This window comes from Lathyrus oleraceus, chromosome 5 (assembly GCF_024323335.1).
Source record: "Lathyrus oleraceus cultivar Zhongwan6 chromosome 5, CAAS_Psat_ZW6_1.0, whole genome shotgun sequence".
Lineage (NCBI taxonomy): Eukaryota > Viridiplantae > Streptophyta > Magnoliopsida > Fabales > Fabaceae > Lathyrus > Lathyrus oleraceus.
Genome location: NC_066583.1, coordinates 280,670,632 through 280,693,030, shown reverse-complemented (window position 1 = coordinate 280,693,030; position 22,399 = coordinate 280,670,632). Strand labels below are relative to the sequence as shown.

Sequence of the window (22,399 nt, the reverse complement as noted above, 5' to 3'; positions counted from 1 at the left end):
AGGGGTCACAATTTCAACGAAAGAGGTGGAGGAGAAGATTTTTTTTGTTGTCAGAAATTGGTTTTTGTGTAGATCTGGGGTGAACTTTTGCACCTTCATGGATAGACTTCAGAACTCTATCCTTTATTTACACCTGTAGAGGATCGAGTATTTATCTTCATTCAGAAATTGGTGATAAATTTTATGGTTCTCTTTTGATGGGATCTGATGTGTTGTTGGGGAACTTTGTTGGTTCGAGATTTAACATGGGAGTAGTAAGATGGATTTTTTAGTAGTCGCTGTCAATTTTGGATGATCCTCTCCATTGTAGAGCTAATTTGTTATTTGTGTTATTTGTTTATTCTTTATTATATCTTATTTATCTTTGGTTATATGTAGACATTTGTACTTTCTAGACATTTCTAATATACTTGGGAGTTTTTCTTCCTAATTAATATATTATATTTGTCCTTAAATGGTTGGATGTGTCATTTTGTAGAGATTTAAGACCCCTTACATCTGATTCTCTACCAAAATCTTATTTAAATTATTTTTAAAAAAACTCTCGATTAAAGATTTTGAGCATGATTCCAGATATATTTAAAATGAATTACTTTTTGTCTTGAGTTTAATATTTCATAAACTTTTCCTTAAAGGATAAAGTATTACTAAATGTATATAGCTTTTAACATTGTTAAATTTTATTTGAAAAGAAAAACTATTAAATTTTATAGTCAGATAATATATAATTCATTGAACTAAGAAAACCATCTATATCAAATCAAAATTAACCATCGATGCAAAGACACATTGATATATGTAGAAATACATTATTGGTAACTAATACAATATGAATTGTCCATATTATTTGACAATGGTATATTACCTTAACATACAGGGCCCTCAGGGACCTTACCTCCACATACATTGAGTAAAATTTTTACAAGAATATTAAGGTTTATTCCCAAAATATTTCCTTTGATTGCTGTGCAAAGACACGCATGCGCTTCGAGGTCAACAAGACCAGCAATAAGGGAGCAACATGGCTTGGATTGTGGGGCGCCAATTATAATGGAAATCAAATCATTCAACACATTGACACAAACACGCAAATCAGGACATTGCTTTGATTTTGAAGTAACCGCCACCGACATTTGGGCTGTGGTAAGACTGACAAAAAAGAGGATGTTAAAGAAAAACGTGACGATGATAATGGATGCAACACCCTTTGAACCCATTATAAAATCTAAGGATTTTATATGTTTTATGAGTTCTTTGGAAGTGTTGAATTTTATTTGTGTGATTTCAATGAAGATTCAAGGATGTTATTTATAGACAAATTATAAGAATTTTTAGAATTATTTTTAAATTATATTTTTTTAGTAGTGATTTTATTACTTTTTCCTTAGCTTGTAAGTTTATTATACATTGTATATATATATATATATTGTTATTTATTGTATACAATTTTTTAGTAATATAATAAGTCAACAAAGAAATATTAAAATTTATACTTGATTTAATATTAGAAGAGTATATGTGATGATTTGGCATGTCTAGAAACTTGTCAGCTACTCTTATTCTATCTCTTTTAATTTAATTTTATGAGTTTTTTTAAATAATTTGAATTTAGGTTATATATCAATAAATTTAATATCTAATAATGATAAACTTCCAAAAAAATTGTAGTTATGAAGAACAAAAACAAGTTTGTCCAAAAAAACCACTACTTTCTCTCCACATTATATATAAAAATAAAAATGACTTTCATAAATAATATTTTAAATTGTATTATTTTATTAAAATTTCTTAAATTTTATATAGATTTTACAAAAATTTTAAAACCATATTGATCCTTTTATTAAACTATATTTTGAAAGAAAAAAAATGACTACTAATACTTTCTATATATCTACTTTTAATATATAAAAGTTAATTATCACCATAATTATTTAATTACCCTAATTACAATCAATAATAGAACTAATTTCATGTTCCTATAAGTAATTTCGTACTAAACTCTATTTAATACTCTAACTAACTCTACCAATTTACAATTTAATAAATTTGCCTCGACAACATAAAAGTAGATGTGTACACAAAAAAATTAAAAATAAATAAAATAAATTGGTCAAATTTAGACTAGATGTGAGTGAAAAATGTGATAAAATAAATTACCTATTTATACTACTAAAAAATATTACCGTTATTTTATTGTTGTTGCAATCTTATCATTCCAAAATGAAATCAATATCCTGAAATCAAATTAGTTATTATTGTAGTTTTTTTGCCAAATATTATCGTTGTTTGATTTTCTTTAAATGACAAAATGAATTTTTTTTAATAATAAATATTACCGTTATTTTATTGTTGTTGCAATCTTATCATTCCAAAATGAAATCAATATTCTGAAATCAAATTAATTAGTATTGTAGTTTTTTTCCCAAATATTATCGTTACTTGATTTTCTTTAAATGACAAAATGAATTTTTTTAATAATAAATTTACTGATTTTTTAAGTGGTCTTTCTGAGATGTCAAACCGAGAATATGAAAAGAGGGAGAAGTAATATGAAACGGTTTGATGAAAATTAGGGTTTTATTTAATTGAATAAATTGATATTATTATTATTATTATTATTAATATTTTTATTTATTAATATTTATTATCATCATTATTAATCCCATTTACCCACTTAATAACTCAAAATATTCCAAAACCACTATTCCAAAACCACTGACAATATTATACCATTTTAAATGTAATGGATACAGATATGCAACTTCCAATACACGTGTTTCAACCCTAAAAAATCAGTATATCCACACCTTTCACTTCAATATTTTTTGCTTATATTTGAAGCAAACTTTCCCAAAAGTAACCATCATTAATGCTCTACTTTAACATCACATCAAACCTATATCTATCATACTTTTCAATAAAAATAGAAACCAAATTTGAATAATATAATATTAATTTTTTTAAAATCTAACAAATTTATTTCATTCCCCTATAAGATTACTAAAATACAATTTTAAATTAATTCCAGGTACAATATTCTGTTTGGATTCATATATATATTTTTTTTAAAAATCATTATGTAATTGCAGTTTTTATAAATTCATTCTGTACATTGACAATATTTTTTCTTAATACTGTTTTTTTCTTACATTGACAATATTTTTTCTTACCTATTTATACTACTAAAAAATATTACCGTTATTTTATTGTTGTTGCAATCTTATCATTCCAAAACGAAATCAATATCCTGAAATCAAATTAATTATTATTGTAGTTTTTTTGCCAAATATTATCGTTGCTTGATTTTCTTTAAATGACAAAATGAATTTTTTTAATAATAAATATTACCGTTATTTTATTGTTGTTGCAATCTTATCATTTCAAAATGAAATCAATATCCTGAAATCAAATTAATTATTATTGTATTTTTTTTGCCAAATATTATCGTTGTTTGATTTTCTTTAAATGACAAATTGAATTTTTTTAATAATAAGTATGAACCACTTAAATTGTAGGAGCGTGTGTTTCTTTATGGACATTGCAAATGAGAGAACGTTGGAAAATCTCAAATATCCAAATGCTTATGACACAGCAACATCGGTAAATGTGTAGGAACTTGGGAAAACTATAGATAAACATGCTCTAATGAAATCCCTTTAGGTTTTACGGCTATATTAATACATAGGCTGATGAAAAACTTTTCATTTCCCTATATTACACATATCCAAATGTTACGTAATTGCCAATTATTTTGGAGGGAACAGACGAATTTTCGTACCAAATATATATATATATATATATATATATATATATATATATATATATATATATATATATATATATATATATATATATATATATATATATATATATATATATATATATATATATAATGGAAATGATCCATTCTTAACATGTACCTTATATATTATATATTAGCATTTCAAGTATTGTTCCAAATTCAAGAAATGAACTTATCATGTTGAATGAGCAAAAACTGTAAGAAAACTTTATTCAAATAAAGCCATGGCAATGTAAGTTATGTTTTTTATCAGGTGAACATTTGATATTTTTATTCACTATAAAATTATATATCTTTTGTTTTATTTATAATGATGAAGATATATAATATCTGTTATATATGTGTAATTTTTTCAGATGTATGATCAAGTATGATCATTTTGAATTATAGAGCCTGAGTGAGTACTATAATAGAAAATATTCAAAATGGTAGATGAAGAATTACATTTTAAAACTATTTTGAGGAGGAAGAATGCTGCAAAAGCCAGAATTTATAGAAAGAGTGTTATTGATGACAAGAAATCTAAGAGGTTGAAAACTGCTCTAAAAGAAAACGGTACATTTGATAAAAGACGCGGCAATGACTCAACAACTTTGAGGATACCACTATCAGAACTTTCGCCAAACATACTAAATGACGGTCGTGGTATAGCCAACGTTGAAGTAAGTCGTCAACTTCATTCGTCCTTAAAGACTAAGCCAAGTACCAATAATAATATCAGATCAAAAAGGATATCAAGCAGAAACATTACCAAATTAGGAGTTAACTTATCTAAGAGGTTTGACAATACATTTGCTGCAACAACATCAAACCAAGATCCAATACCAGAATTGCAACTCAATGAGTTTTTTGCATCTGATAGTGGAGACGATAATATGAATGATGAATCTAACGGTATATTCTTAATTATTTTTAATTTGAGTTAATTTGTTTATGATATGTCATAGAATATTACAATATTCTTAACATAATAAATGTTATGTCAAAAGGTTACAGTTCAGCAACAAATTCAAGTTTTGATGAAGATGAAATGTCTAATGGAACAGATGCTATGGAATCTTTTGAAATTACATCAGGTATTTGAAAATGATTTACTATAAATAATATTTTATTATTATGAAATACAACTCATTTAACATATGAATTAAATACTATTGATGATCAGGAGGGTATTATGATATAGGGGATCCTGTCATTGAATGTCAATATTGTGGTGCAAATATGTGGTATTCGGAAAGGAAAAACAAATGTCGTCATGCGTCCAATCCTAAATTTTCCATGTGTTGTGGATCAGGAAAAGTTCAGTTACCTTTGTTAAAACCCGCTCCTAAAGTTCTACAACATCTGTTGTTTGACAACGAATCATGTGAATCAAAAAATTTCCAACAACAAATTCGAATGTACAACGTTATGTTTGCATTTACATCTCCCGGTGCGAAAGTGGACAATCGATTTAACAACGGTAGATGCCCTCCCAATTTTCGTATCCAAGGTCAATCATGTCACCGAATAGGAAGCATGTTACCGATGCCAGGTCAAAATCCACGATTTGCACAACTATATGTTTATGACACTGAGAATGAAATTGAAAACAGAATGCATGGATTCAGGTTAGATATTTATTATTTTCCAAACTTTAAATTTATTTATTTAAGAAACTTGCAATAAACTGTTTCAACTCTTTTCATTATAGGTCAAAAAGTGGAGTTGATGTTAATATTGTGAGAAAACTATCTGAAATGTTATATGAATATAATGTTCATGCACAATCATTTCGCATGGCAAGGGACAGACTTTGTGAAGAAGGTGTTTCTGATTTAAAACTACGTTTAATATCTGAATGAAGAAATGATGGAAGGATATATAATCAACCAACTGTATCCGAAGTAGCTGCTTTAATTGTTGGAGATGTCGACACTGCAGAAAAAAGAGACATTATAGTGCAAAAACAATGTGGCGAACTTCAAAGGATAGATGAGTATCATACCGGTTATTTAGGATATCAGTACCCATTATTATTTCCATATGGTGAGGATGGATATAGACCTAATGTGAGGCACCGTGATAAAGGGACAAATATTCGCCACTTCACAGACAAAACACAGTCAGAACAGAACAATAAAGATATTCCTTGGGAAGAAGCAACAAAGCGAAATCGACTTACAATAAGAGAGTGGTTGGCCTTTAGAATTCAATCAAGATCTAATGAAGCACAAACATTGTTGCGATCAAGGAGACTTTATCAACAATTTTTGGTATATGGTTTTACAATGATGGAATCAGAAAGACTTAGGTGGCTTCGAAAGAATCAGTCAAAACTGAGGGTTGGCAAGTATCACAATTTGAATGAATATAATTCAAATGGAGAAACGCACGGGTCAAAAACAGGTAAGAGGGTTGTGCTACCTTCTTCATACGTTGGTAGTCGTAGATATATGAATCAACTATACTTTGACGGAATGGCAATGTGCAGCTATGTCGGATTTCCAGATCTTTTCATTACATTCACATGTAACTCCAACTGGCCTGAAATTCAGCGTTTGCTTGGTTCTGTTCATCTAAAAGCATCAGATCGTCCTGACATCATTTCAAGAGTCTTTAAAATGAAATTTGATGAGCTTTTGTCTGATCTCACAAAGAAAAGTCTATTGGGGAAAGTTCTTGCATGTGAGTAACTTATTCCATATTCAATTAATTGTATTGTTATTTTCAAATTTATCATTCGTGTGCTGACTATTGTATATATTTTATATATTTATTTTTATAGATATGTATACAATTGAGTTTCAAAAGAGAGGATTACCACATGCTCACATCTTAATTATTCCTCCATCCATCTAACAAATATCCAACTCCAAGTGATATTGATCGCATTATTTTAGCTGAAATACCTGACCTAGATACCAATGAAGAGTTGTATAATTTGGTTAAAACTCACATGATTCATGGCCCGTGTGGATTTGCAAATCGATCTTCACCGTGCATGAAAGATGGAAAATGTTCTAAATATTTTCCAAAACAGTTTCAGCCCGAAACAATTGTTGATCAAGATGGGTTTCCGGTATATAGAAGAAGGGACAATGGACATACAGTTCTTAAGAATGGAATTCAAGTCGATAACCGGAATGTTGTTCCATACAATGCAAAGTTGTTGACAAAGTACCAAGCTCACATAAACATGGAATGGTGCAATCAAAGTACATCGATTAAGTACTTATTCAAGTACATCAACAAAGGTTACGACAGAATCACCGCTGCCATTGTACTGAATGATGATGGAACTTCCAACCAGCCGCAGAATATTGATGAGATCAAACAGTATATTGATTGTAGGTACGTTTCTAATATATCACTTGAAATATGATGTCATGCAATTTATCTATTTCAACTAAAAGTGTGCAAATTTTCTTTACATGCATGGTGTAGAAAATTTTATATGTACACTGTTTTGACTATATGTGTTATAATAAAATTTATATATTCTGTCTACAATAATCATTCTATTAATTTTAAATCCATTGCCTTTCATTATATTACGGCTATTGATTTGGGATACGAAGAGGACTTCCATCATTTTGCATAAAATTGGAGCATGTGTTATGTTGATTGAGGTTCATTTTCAAATGAAATGTGTACACAAAAAAATTAAAATTAAATAAAATAAATTGGTCAAATTTAGACTAGATGTGAGTGAAAAATGTGATAAAATAAATTATCTATTTATACTACTAAAAAATACTACCGTTATTTTATTGTTGTTGCAATCTTATCATTCCAAAATGAAATCAATATCCTGAAATCAAATTAGTTATTATTGTAATTTGTTTGCCAAATATTATCGTTGCTTGATTTTCTTTAAATGACAAAATGAATTTCTTTTAATAATAAATATTACCGTTATTTTATTGTTGTTGCAATCTTATCATTCCAAAATGAAATCAATATTCTGAAATCAAATTAATTATTATTGTAGTTTTTTTGCCAAATATTACCGTTACTTGATTTTCTTTAAATGACAAAATGAATTTTTTTAATAATAAATATACTGATTTTTTAAGTGGTCTTTCTGAGATGTCAAACCGAGAATATGAAAAGAGAGAGAAGTAATATGAAACGGTTTGATGAAAATTAGGGTTTTATTTAATTGAATAAATTGATATTATTATTATTATTAATATTGTTATTTATTAATATTTATTATCATCATTATTAATCCCATTTACCCACTTAATAAATCATAATATTCCAAAACCACTATTCCAAAAGCACTGACAATATTATACCATTTTAACTAACTCTACCATTTTACAATTTAATAAATTTACCTCGACAACATAAAAAAACGCCTTTTCCTATTACTTGCACGCCGAAAATTTCCTTGGGAACACAACAGTCTTCACGCCTTCTTCTTCAAGAATGCTGCTAATCAATTCGATGTTATATATGTGTAACATCAAAGGTTGGATCCTTTTCAGCATTTTGCCACACACCTCTATCAAATTTATATACTCTTTTTTTTCCAGGTTATTAGGTTTGTAATTTTATAGTCATCTAAATTTGCAGTTACATTAATTTTTGAATTTTTTTTCAGTGAAAATGAGTAGAAATGTTGATTCTGTGAAAGACATCAATGACTCAAAAGAAACTTGGCGTCTTGCTGTTCGAATAATGGATGTTTGGAGTGTTGTGAATAATAAGGGTATTGAACATTTGGAGATGATTGTTATGGATTCCTTGGTAAATTGCTTTTCTTTTTTTAAGTATAGATTTTTGTATGATAGTTAGTAATTACAACAAAATGTTTTTTTGTATAACATATAAAAAGAAGATTATTTTTATTTTGTTAGGGTGATCGGATTCAGGTCCTTATTCGTCATGACCATTTACTGAAATGGAAAGAGGTCATTAAGGAGAATATGACTTGCATTATAAACAATGGCAGTGTCTATAACAATGATTTTCAGTGGAAGGTATGTGATCATTCAAAAAAAATTGTGTTTCTTGGTGGTACCACAATGAAGGCAATCGAACATCAAAATATTCCACCTAAAGGATATTTCTTTAAAGATTTTGGTGAGATACTTCAAGGCAAATGCAAAACCGATAGACTGGAAGGTAATTTAAATTCTATTATAACTTATATAACTTATATATTTGCAAACACATTCAATAATGAACCTTACTTTAATGTAGATATTATTGGTGCTGTTAGTGAGATAAACCATATCCAATCCAACACTCCGGGAAGAAAGTTGTTGTTTCTGTTGTGCTGAAAGATTTGAAGTAATGCGCATTGTTTTCATAACTTATGTGTTTGATAAATTTATATATTTTGCATCACTGAATCCCATCATATAATATTGTTTATTTATATTGCAAAATAGGGGTAATTGCATAAATTGCAATTTATGGGAAATCTATGGATCAAAATTTTTGGCTTACTACAATGATCCTAAAAACAATGGAGCTATTGTAATTCTGCTCACTCATGCAATGGTAAAAGATGGCCAAGGTATTACACTATCAGACTTTATAAATACATAGCAGATTTGTATTTTTCATTATACGTTCAATAATTTTTATATTAATTATACAATTTACAATGTCAAATGCATGGAGTGGTTCCAAATTGTTGATAAATGAAGACATCCCTGAAATTCAAGATTTTATGTCTAAGTATGGATTTTATTTATTTATTTATATTCAGATTATTATACATAATTTTTAATTTCAAAAACAATCTTATTTCTATAGGTTGCCTACTAATGAACAGAAGGAGAAGCCTACTCAATCTGCAAAATCTCTTCCTAATTGGTCTGGTGGTTCTTAGTATTCGCCAGTCGAAAGGTTTGTTCATAATGCGAAATGTATGTCCTTAAGTCAGTTCTGCAAAATCAAACATGTAAGTTGAATACTATAGAGCCGAATTTATCTTTACTATTACAATTATATTGTTTGCTTTTTGAAATTAATATCATTTTTGATTTGCTTTTAGGAAACTTTATGTGTTACTGTAGCAACCACATTGAAATTTGTTGTCTCAAAGTATGGATGGTTTTATTATGGCTGCACAAGGTGTTCTTCGAAGGCACCTAATCCTGAAAAAGCTTATGAATGTTCATGTGGACAAAAAGTCGAACAACCTATACCAAGGTACATATAATCTAGATGAATTGCAAATAAATTTGGTAATGGATTTGTTATTAATCATATTATTTTCTTCGTTTAAAATACTATAGGTACAAGATTGAGATATATGTTAGCAATGGTGAATCAAAATATCGATTTGTATTCTGGGATTCCGAATGTGCTGCTATACTTGGAATGACTGCTGAATTTATGCATAACTCTATGGTGGAGGTACATTGTTATACATAAGTTAAAATGTTAATAGTTTATCGAGTTGTAAAGTTCAGATTATCACTCATGGTTGATATTTTATTTTTCCATTAGAATGGAAAAGATGATCCAATGGTTTATCCTGATGAGCTTGAAATGCTGTTGAATAAGAAAATGGCTTTTAGAGTTAAGGTGCAGCCAACGTTTTCCCAAGCGTCTGTTTGGAAGCTTTGTGATGATGAAGCCTTTGTTAAAGAGATTGAAAATGACTACATAGTAGAAGACGTATAATATTCACTTAATTCATGTATTATTTAAACATTTAACAAGTATAATAAATATTCGATGTTTCAATGTGCAGAATCAATCTAAAACTGAATATGCAAAGTTGGTCCCTAACAAAGAAAATTTGGAAACTTCCGCAGTAAGTATCTTCATTTGTTAACATAATAATTTTCTATGATAAATATTGTATTATTATAATTCATTTTATATCTGACAATTAATTTTTTATATTGCAAGCAAACATTATCTGCATCTGGTGAAAATGATCCAGAATCAATCATTCTAATGACTCCGGCTAAGGATGTTGTAATTGCTGACAAGGGTGAAGAAGTTGATTTTGAAGCGTCTGGCGCTACGCAATTATCAGGCACCAAACCATCCAAGAAAGTAAAGATAGAACCATCTTCTTAATTAGAATTTTCGGAAATTTGATATTGAAATATATTTTATGAACTTTTTAGCACCAGAATGAGTTTAAGTATGAAGTTGTTAAGAACATGATATGTTTTGGTTGTAGGATGTGTTCTTACTTTTTTGAAGTGTTTATTTTGTGGGATTACAATTGACATTTATATTTCATGTATGGTTAAAAGGATGATAATGAGTATTTAATTCATGTGTGTGAAATTATTCAAAATCCTATGTTGTTATGTTGAACATTGTGTTTTGTGTGTTCTTTCAACTACAAAATTTATATGAGTATCATATCTTCAAATGTTAATAGGTATTTTAGATTGATAACAAAATACGTTGTCATCTTATGAAATATGTGTATACGACTAAATTATAAATAGATTATTGCATGTCATGTTTGGTTTCAGCTTGCCTAATGGTGTTAGAAATTAAAAAAACAATTACATAAAAATTTATTATGAAATCCTTCAAAACTAATTATAGGAAACACATAGAAACACATTTTTTTACAATTTTTTTTCAAAGTCTAATACATATGTTAAAATTGCAGGTAGTTCAGAAATGTTGGAGCAATGTTTGAATCTTGCATTCAACTGAATTAAGAATTTATAAAAAAAACAAGGTATAATTATCATATACAGTGAATTGTCTTTTGATTGGTAATGGAAAATCTATATCAAAATACATTAAAAGAGAGTTTTTCATTGGGTAAGGTGATGTGTGATATGAGTAATTTCCAATGGGTGAATTATTTTATGGATTTGGGATAAAAAGAGAATTTTGAAATCTTGAATTATGGTGTGGATTTGGAATAAGAGGTGGATTTCCAAAATATGGGGTGTTTTGTTGATTTGGGATACAAAGAGGACTTCCATCATTTTGCATAAAATTGGAGCATGTGTTATGTTGATTGAGGTTCATTTTCAAATGAAATGTGTACACAAAAAAATTAAAATTAAATAAAATAAATTGGTCAAATTTAGACTAGATGTGAGTGAAAAATGTGATAAAATAAATTACCTATTTATACTACTAAAAAATATTACCGTTATTTTATTGTTGTTGCAATCTTATCATTCCAAAATGAAATCAATATCCTGAAATCAAATTAATTATTATTGTAGTTTTTTTGCCAAATATTATCGTTGCTTGATTTTCTTTAAATGACAAAATGAATTTTGTTTAATAATAAATATTACTGTTATTTTATTGTTGTTGCAATCTTATCATTCCAAAATGAAATCAATATTCTAAAATCAAATTAATTATTATTGTAGTTTTTTTGCCAAATATTATCGTTACTTGATTTTCTTTAAATGACAAAATGAATTTTTTAATAATAAATATACTGATTTTTTAAGTGGTCTTTCTGAGATGTCAAACCGAGAATATGAAAAGAGGGAGAAGTAATATGAAACGGTTTGATGAAAATTAGGGTTTTATTTAATTGAATAAATGGATATTATTATTATTATTAATATTGTTATTTATTAATATTTATTATCATCATTATTAATCTCATTTACCCACTTAATAACTCAAAATATTCCGAAACCACTGACAATATTATACCATTTTAAATGTAATGGATACAGATATGCAACTTCCAATACACGAGTTTCAAACCTAAAAAATCAGTATATCCACACCTTTCACTTCAATATTTTTTGCTTATATTTGAGGCAAACCTTCCCAAAAGTAACCATCATTACTGCTCTACTTTAACATCACATCAAACTTATATCTAACATACTTTTCAATAAAGATAGAAACCAAATTTGAATAATATAATATTAATTTTTTTGAAATCTAACAAATTTATTTCATTCCCCTATAAGATTACTAAAATACAATTTTAAATTAGTTCTAGGTACAATTTTCTGTTTGGATTCATATATATATATTTTTTTAAAAATCATTATGTAATTGCAATTTTTATAAATTCATTCTGTACATTGACAATATTTTTTCTTAATACTGTTTTTTTCTTACATTGACTATATTTTTTCTTACCTATTTATACTACTAAAAAATATTACCGTTATTTTATTGTTGTTGCAATCTTATCATTCCAAAACGAAATCAATATCCTAAAATCAAATTAATTATTATTGTAGTTTTTTTGTCAAATATTATCGTTGCTTGATTTTCTTTAAATGACAAAATGAATCTAATTTTAATATATAAAAGTTAATTACCATCATAATTACTTAATTACCCTTATTACAATCAATAATACAACTAATTTCATGTTCCTATAAGTAATTTCGTACTAAACTCTATTTAATACTCTAACTAACTCTACCATTTTACAATTTAATAAATTTGCCTCGACAACATAATAGTAGATGTGTACACAAAAAAATTAAAATTAAATAAAATAAATTGGTCAAATTTAGACTAGATATGAGTGAAAAATGTGATAAAATAAATTACCTATTTATACTACTAAAAAATATTACCGTTATTTTATTGTTGTTACAATCTTATTATTCCAAAATGAAATCAATATCCTGAAATCAAATTAGTTATTATTGTAGTTTTTTTGCCAAATATTATCGTTGCTTGATTTTCTTTAAATGACAAAATGAATTTTTTTTAATCATAAATATTACCGTTATTTTATTGTTGTTGCAATCTTATCATTCCAAAATGAAATAAATATTCTGAAATCAAATTAATTAGTATTGTAGTTTTTTCCCCAAATATTATCGTTACTTGATTTTCTTTAAATGACAAAATGAATTTTTTTAATAATAAATTTACTGATTTTTTAAGTGGTCTTTCTGAGATGTCAAACCGAGAATATGAAAAGAGGGAGAAGTAATATGAAACGGTTTGATGAAAATTAGGGTTTTATTTAATTGAATAAATTGATATTATTATTATTATTATTATTAATATTGTTATTTATTAATATTTATTATCATCATTATTAATCCCATTTACCCACTTAATAACTCAAAATATTCCAAAACCACTATTCCAAAACCACTGACAATATTATACCATTTTAAATGTAATGGATACAGATATGCAACTTCCAATACACGTGTTTCAACCCTAAAAAATCAGTATATCCACACCTTTCACTTCAATATTTTTTGCTTATATTTGAAGCAAACTTTCCCAAAAGTAACCATCATTAATGCTCTACTTTAACATCACATCAAACCAATATCTATCATACTTTTCAATAAAGATAGAAACCAAATTTGAATAATATAATATTAATTTTTTTGAAATCTAACAAATTTATTTCATTCCCCTATAAGATTACTAAAATACAATTTTAAATTAATTCCAGGTACAATATTCTGTTTGGATTCATATATATTTTTTTTTAAAAAATCATTATGTAATTGCAATTTTTATAAATTCATTCTGTACATTGACAATATTTTTTCTTAATACTGTTTTTTTCTTACATTGACAATATTTTTTCTTACCTATTTATACTACTAAAAAATATTACCGTTATTTTATTGTTGTTGCAATCTTATCATTCCAAAACGAAATCAATATCCTGAAATCAAATTAATTATTATTGTAGTTTTTTGCCAAATATTATCGTTGTTTGATTTTCTTTAAATGACAAAATGAATTTTTTTAATAATAAATATTACCGTTATTTTATTGTTGTTGCAATCTTATCATTCCAAAAGGAAATCAATATCCTGAAATCAAATTAATTATTATTGTATTTTTTTTTCCAAATATTATCGTTGTTTGATTTTCTTTAAATGACAAATTGAATTTTTTTAATAATAAATATGAACCACTTAAATTGTAGGAGCGTGTGTTTCTTTATGGACATTGCAAATGAGAGAACGTTGGAAAATCTCAAATATCCAAATGCTTCTGACACAGCAACATCGGTAAATGTGTAGGAACTTGGGAAAACTATAGATAAACATGCTCTAATGAAATCCCTTTAGGTTTTACGGCTATATTAATACATAGGCTGATGAAAAACTTTTCATTTCCCTATATTACACATATCCACATGTTACGTAATTGCCAATTATTTTGGAGGGAATAGACGAATTTTCGTACCAAATATATATATATATATATATATATATATATATATATATATATATATATATATATATATATATATATATATATATATATATATATATATATAATGGAAATGATCCATTCTTAACATGTACCTTATATATTATATATTAGCATTTCAAGTATTGTTCCAAATTCAAGAAATGAACTTATCATGTTGAATGAGCAAAAACTGTATGAAAACTTTATTCAAATAAAGCCATGACAATGTAAGTTATGTTTTTTATCAGGTGAACATTTGATATTTTTATTCACTATAAAATTATATATCTTTTGTTTATTTATAATGATGAAGATATATAATATCTGTTATATATGTGTAATTTTTTCAGATGTATGATCAAGTATGATCATTTTGAATTATAGAGCCTGAGTGAGTACTATAATAGAAAATATTCAAAATGGTAGATGAAGAATTACATTTTAAAACTATTTTGAGGAGGAAGAATTCTGCAAAAGCCAGAATTTATAGAAAGAGTGTTATTGATGACAAGAAATCTAAGAGGTTGAAAACTGCTCTAAAAGAAAACGGTACATTTGATAAAAGACGCGGCAATGACTCAACAGCTTTGAGGATACCACTATCAGAACTTTCGCCAAACATACTAAATGACGGTCGTGGTATAGCCAACGTTGAAGTAAGTCGTCAACTTCATTCGTCCTTAAAGACTAAGCCAAGTACCAATAATAATATCAGATCAAAAAGGATATCAAGCATAAACATTACCAAATTAGGAGTTAACTTATCTAAGAGGTTTGACAATAGATTTGCTGCAACAACATCAAACCAAGATCCAATACCAGAATTGCAACTCAATGAGCTTTTTGCATCTGATAGTGGAGACGATAATATGAATGATGAATCTGACGGTATATTCTTAATTATTTTTCATTTGAGTTAATTTGTTTATGATATGTCATAGAATATTACAATATTCTTAACACAATAAATGTTATGTCAAAAGGTTACAGTTCAGCAACAAATTCAAGTTTTGATGAAGATGAAATGTCTAATGGAACAGATGCTATGGAAACTTTTGAAATTACATCAGGTATTTTAAAATGATTTACTATAAGTAATATTTTATTATTATGAAATACAACTCATTTAACATATGAATTAAATACTATTGATGATCAGGAGGGTATTATGATATAGGGGATCCTGTCATTGAATGTCAATATTGTGGTGCAAATATGTGGTATTCGGAAAGGAAAAACAAATGTCGTCATGCGTCCAATCCTAAATTTTCCATGTGTTGTGGATCAGGAAAAGTTCAGTTACCTTTGTTAAAACCCGCTCCTAAAGTTCTACAACATCTGTTGTTTGACAACGAATCATGTGAATCAAAAAATTTCCAACAACAAATTCGAATGTACAACGTTATGTTTGCATTTACATCTCCTGGTGCGAAAGTGGACAATCGATTTAACAACGATATATGCCCTCCCAATTTTTGTATCCAAGGTCAATCATGTCACCGAATAGGAAGCATGTTACCGATGCCAGGTCAAAATCCACGATTTGCACAACTATATGTTTATGACACTGAGAATGATATTGAAAACAGAATGCATGGATTCAGGTTAGATATCTATTATTTTCCAAACTTTAAATTTATTTATTTAAGAAACTTGCAATAAACTGTTTCAACTCTTTTCATTATAGGTCAAAAAGTGGAGTTGATGTTAATATTGTGAGAAAACTATCTGAAATGTTATATGAACATAATGTTCATGCACAATCATTTCGCATGGCAAGGGACAAACATTGTGAAGAAGGTGTTTCTGATTTAAAACTTCGTTTAATATCTGAACGAAGAAATGATGGAAGGATATATAATCAACCAACTGTATCCGAAGTAGCTGCTTTAATTGTCGGAGATGTCGACACTGCAGAAAAAAGAGACATTATAGTGCAAAAACAATGTGGCGAACTTCAAAGGATAGATGAGTATCATACTAGTTATTTAGGATATCAGTACCCATTATTATTTCCATATGGTGAGGATGGATATAGACCTAATGTGAGGCACCGTGATAAAGGGACAAATATTCGCCACTTCACAGACATAACACAGTCAGAACAGAACAATAAAGATATTCCTTGGGAAGAAGCAACAAAGCGAAATCGACTTACAATATGAGAGTGGTTGGCCTTTAGAATTCAATCAAGATCTAATGAAGCACAAACATTGTTGCGATCAAGGAGACTTTATCAACAATTTTTGGTAGATGGTTTTACAATGATGGAATCAGAAAGACTTAGGTGGCTTCGAAAGAATCAGTCAAAACTGAGGGTTGGCAAGTATCACAATTTGAATGAATATAATTCAAATGGAGAAACGCACGGGTCAAACACAGGTAAGAGGGTTGTGCTACCTTCTTCATACATTGGTAGTCGTAGATATATGGATCAACTATACTTTGACGGAATGGTAATATGCAGCTATGTCGGACTTCCAGATCTTTTCATTACATTCACATGTAACCCCAACTGGCCTGAAATTCAGCGTTTGCTTGGTTCTGTTCATCTAAAAGCATCAGATCTTCCTGACATCATTTCAAGAGTCTTTAAAATGAAATTTGACGAGCTTTTGTCTGATCTCACAAAGAAAAGTCTATTGGGGAAAGTTCTTGCATGTGAGTAACTTATTCCATATTCAATTAATCGTATTGTTATTTTCAAATTTATCATTCGTGTGCTGACTATTGTATATATTTTATATATTTATTTTTATAGAGATGTATACAATTGAGTTTCAAAAGAGAGGATTACCACATGCTCACATCTTAATTTTCCTCCATCCATCTAACAAATATCCAACTCCAAGTGATATTGATCGCATTATTTCAGCTGAAATACCTGACCAAGATACCAATGAAGAGTTGTATAATTTGTTTAAAACTCACATGATTCATGGCCCGTGTGGATTTGCAAATCGATCTTCACCGTGCATGAAAGATGGAAAATGTTCTAAATATTTTCCAAAACAGTTTCAGCCCGAAACGATTGTTGATCAAGATGGGTTTCCGGTATATAGAAGAAGGGACAATGGACATACAGTTCTTAAGAATGGAATTCAAGTCGATAACCGGAATGTTGTTCCATACAATGCAAAGTTGTTGACAAAGTACCAAGCTCACATAAACATGGAATGGTGCAATCAAAGTACATCGATTAAGTACTTATTCAAGTACATCAACAAAGGTTACGACAGAATCACCGCTGCCATTGTACCGAATGATGATGGAACTTCCAACCAACCGCAGAATATTGATGAGATCAAACAGTATATTGATTGTAGGTACGTTTCTAATATATCACTTGAAATATGATGTCATGCAATTTATCTATTTCAACTAAAAGTGTGCAATTTTTCTTTACATGCATGGTGTAGAAAATTTTATATGTACACTGTTTTGACTATATGTGTTATAATAAAATTTATATATTATGTCTACAATAATCATTCTATTAATTTTAAATCCATTGCCTTTCATTATATTATTTGTAGGTACGTTTCTCCGAGTGAAGCATCTTGGAGGATATTCTCCTTTCCAATCCATGGTAGAAAACCAGCTGTTGAGAGACTGTACTTTCATTGTGAAGGTCAAAATTCGGTATATTACACTGATTTTGATCGTATCAATACAGTTCTGGAAAAACCAAGTGTAACTGAATCGATGTTTACATCATGGTTCGAAGAAAATTGCAAGTATTCTGAAGCACAAAATTTAACTTACAACAAATTTGTTTCAAAATTTGTTTATGTTAAGAAAAAAAGAGAATGGAAACCCCGTCAAAAAGGTTACACAATTGGTAGGCTTATATGGGTTCCTCCAACAACTGGCGAATTGTACTATCTTAGATTGATGCTCACACATGTCAAAGGCCCCCGCAGTTATAATGATATAAAAACAGTGAATAACGTAAAATATGATACTTTCCGGGATGCCTGTTTTGCTATGGGTTTTATCGGCGATGATAGAGAATTCATTGCAGCTATTAAAGAGGCAAATCATTGGGGTTCAGGTCAATATTTGAGATTACTATTTGTTCACATGTTATTATCAGGCAGCATTAACAGGCCAAGACATGTATGGAGTAAAACATGTCATCTCTTAGCTGATGGAATACTATATGCTCAACAGCGAATTGCAAACAATAGAGGTATTATTTTTCCTATATTGTGAATTTTTATTATATTTATTTGTTTGATTCTTAAAAGTAAATTTGTTTTATAGTTTACACTTATAATTACTATTGTATAAAGGTTTGAGGTTGTCGGATGAAGAGATAATGAATTTAACATTAATTGAGATTGAACGAAATCTTCAAAGGAAGAGCCGAAGTCTAAAGGAATTTGCTGGAATGCCTTATCCAAGTGGATATGTGGTTGAGCAGTTGGGAAATAAGCTCATATACGAAGAGCGGAGTTACAATCCAGCCGAACAATTGCAAGAATACAATAATTTGTTCTTAAATCTTACAGGTAAATATGTTAAATGTTTGTAAGTATTGTCATAATTTTATAAAGTTAACTTTTAAAGTATGATTTTATCTTACAATTTTTTTAATGTATAATTAATTTATTCACTGCATGTTTGCTATGTATTTTTTTTAAATTAGATGAGCAAAGAGGTGTATTCAAGCGAATAATGGAAGCAATAAACAATCAACAAGGAGGCGTATTTTTTTTGTATGGATACGGTGGCACAGGGAAAACCTACATGTGGAGAACTCTAGCTTCCTACATAAGATCAAAGAAACAAATTTGTTTAACTGTTGCTTCATCGGGCATAACTTCACTACTACTTCCAGGAGGTCAAACGGTTCATTCAATGTTCAAGATTCCAATACCTACAATGGAGTCTTCTACATGTAATATCGACAAAGGTAGTGATCGTGCAGAGCTACTAAAAATGGCAAAGTTGATAATTTGGGATGAAGCTCCAATGGCACACAGATTTTGTTTTGAAGCGTTTGATAAAACCCTTAAAGACATAATGGGGCGTTCCAATTGTTCTGACAAATTATTCGGAGGGAAAGTAATTGTATTTGGTGGATATTTTCGGCAAATATTACCTGTTGTACCAAGGGGCAGCCGTTCAGATATAATACATTCTACAATGAATTCATCATACATCTGGGATCATTGTGTTGTGCTGAAGCTTACAAAGAACATGCGACTCCAACAAGCCGGCAATACTTCAAGTACATCTGAATTAGAATTGTTTTCTAATTGGATATTAAAAGTTGGCGATGGGAAATTGGAAGAACCTAACGATGGTTACACGGATATTCCTATTCCAAATGATTTCTTAATTTCTAACTATGATGATCCACTAGAAGCCATTGTTAGTGAAACATATCCTAATTTTCTTAACAATTACAAGAATCCAGAATTTTTGCAATCAAGAGCTATATTGGCAGGAACAATTGAAACGGTTGACATCATAAATCAATACGTTTTGGGATTCATACCAGGTATGCGTTATCCATTGTAAACATATTTATAGATACATTCATATATTTATATGTACTAACATAGATTTATAATAATAAAATTTCAAAATTTTTCCCAAAGGTGAAGAAAAGGAATATTTAAGTTCAGATTCTGTAGACACTTTTGACAGTGAAGGAAATGAAGCTTTTGATGTTTTGACCCCGGAATTTTTGAATACACTTACAACTTCCGGTCTATCTAACCACAAGATTAAATTGAAGATTGGGACCCCTATTATGTTGCTTCGAAACATTGATCAACCTGAAGGTCTCTGCAATGGAACAAGGCTTATAGTTACAAGATTGGCAAACCACGTTATCGAGGCAAAGATTATATCTGGAAAGAATATTGGAGGAGTTATCTATATTCCAAGAATGGATATGACTCCAACACAATCTCCGTGGCCATTCAAAATGACTAGAAGGCAATTTCCCAAAATTATATGTTATGCTATGACAATTAACAAATCTCAAGGTCAGTCATTGGATTATGTTGGATTGTATTTGCCTAGAAGTGTATTTAGTCATGGTCAACTATATGTTGCAATATCAAGGGTCAAAAGCAAAAAAGGGCTTAAGATATTAATCCATGACAAGGATAATCATCCATTGAATTCTACAACAAACGTCGTGTTCAAAGAAGTTTTTGAAAACTTATAGAACGTAAGTTTTTCATTAGTTATATTATATCAACAAATGTCGTTGTTTATTCTTAGAATTTTATTGAATGAGTTGTATAAAATATACATTATGTTTTAACATTTGTTTATATGGATGTAATTGTTTTTTACAGGGTAATGAATCATCACTTCCTAAAAGGTTGCGGGCAGGTTTTGTATAAACCCAGTTTTTTAAGGACCAAAGAATTGTACGAAGTTAAATCATTTTTGTTGCTGGACTTATTTCTCACAATTTTAACTAAAATTATGAACCTTTTGTTTCAATATCTTTTGTTGCATTAAACCTTACTGTATGAATTGCAATTAATTTCAACATTTGGTAGTATTCATTACTATATTTTAAAACAAATGAGGTTCTGGTATTTCTTTTACATGGTTTATGTATTTTGGTTAAATAATCATTTATTATGAAGGTTAATATTTGCGCTTTTATACCTCAAATTAGTAACAGATTGGAAAATTTCATCCATTACTAAATAAATATATTTTTATTTCTTATGTCCAAAATCTCAATGATAAATGGAATGTTTATTCATAACATTAACAATAGAATGTTTATTATATATCAATATACCAATAAATTGTAAAAATATTTTTGTATTATATTTTTTGATTATTTCCTTAATATAGTATACAAAAAAATTAAGCTAATTATATTACTATAAATTAATAATGTTTTACTTTATTATGTCCAAAACTGAAAAAAGTTATTTGTGGAAATTTTTTGAAACCATTTATTGATCATTTAACATCCATTACATTAAAAAAAAACTCTTATGCAATAAATTTATGTACGTTGAACCAACCATATATATATATATATATATATATATATATATATATATATATATATATAATATATATATATAATATATATATATATATAAACAAAAAAAATATTATATTTTAATTTTTTTAAAATAAATTATTGCACTTGCGCGACCCGTGCGAACGCACGGGTCCTTTACTAGTTATATATGAAACTAAAAAAATATATTAGCTTTTGGTGCCATATTTTTCCTAATTTACGGCATCAGCTTTAGTCCTTCTTTTAATATTTTTGTATTCAAAATTAACTACGACCATTTTTAAATGATGTGTTACCCATAAAATTTGATAAATCATCACATAAGAACTATTTAAAAAACTTTATAAATATACAATATAATATAAAAAATAGACATTTGTATGTAGTGGAAAAAATGAGAGGAGGCAAAATATAAAAGTCGATGTATTATTTTTTCCTTAGCTTGTACATATATTATGCATAGTACATAAAATATTATA

The 22,399-nt window shown here is 28.3% G+C and overlaps 1 protein-coding gene and 2 pseudogenes across 1 annotated transcript; 2 read left to right on the top strand and 1 right to left on the bottom strand.

Annotated features, from left to right (window-relative positions):
- Positions 1-766: 766 nt before the first annotated feature.
- Positions 767-1,292, bottom strand: LOC127083877 (14 kDa proline-rich protein DC2.15). The gene has a single exon (XM_051024237.1). The coding sequence runs from the start codon at positions 1,215-1,217 to the stop codon at positions 867-869; it is 351 nt and encodes a 116-aa protein (XP_050880194.1). The 5' UTR covers positions 1,218-1,292; the 3' UTR covers positions 767-866.
- A 2,935-nt stretch (positions 1,293-4,227) lies between these two features.
- LOC127080203 (uncharacterized) lies at positions 4,228-9,632 on the top strand (annotated as a pseudogene).
- A 5,692-nt stretch (positions 9,633-15,324) lies between these two features.
- LOC127080202 (uncharacterized) lies at positions 15,325-21,092 on the top strand (annotated as a pseudogene).
- The last annotated feature ends 1,307 nt before the right edge of the window (positions 21,093-22,399 follow it).

What these genes read in the sequence shown, in the direction of transcription:
- LOC127083877 (XM_051024237.1), bottom strand. Translation starts at nt 1,217, where the DNA reads ATGGGTTCAAAGGGTGTTGCATCCATTATCATCGTCACGTTTTTCTTT.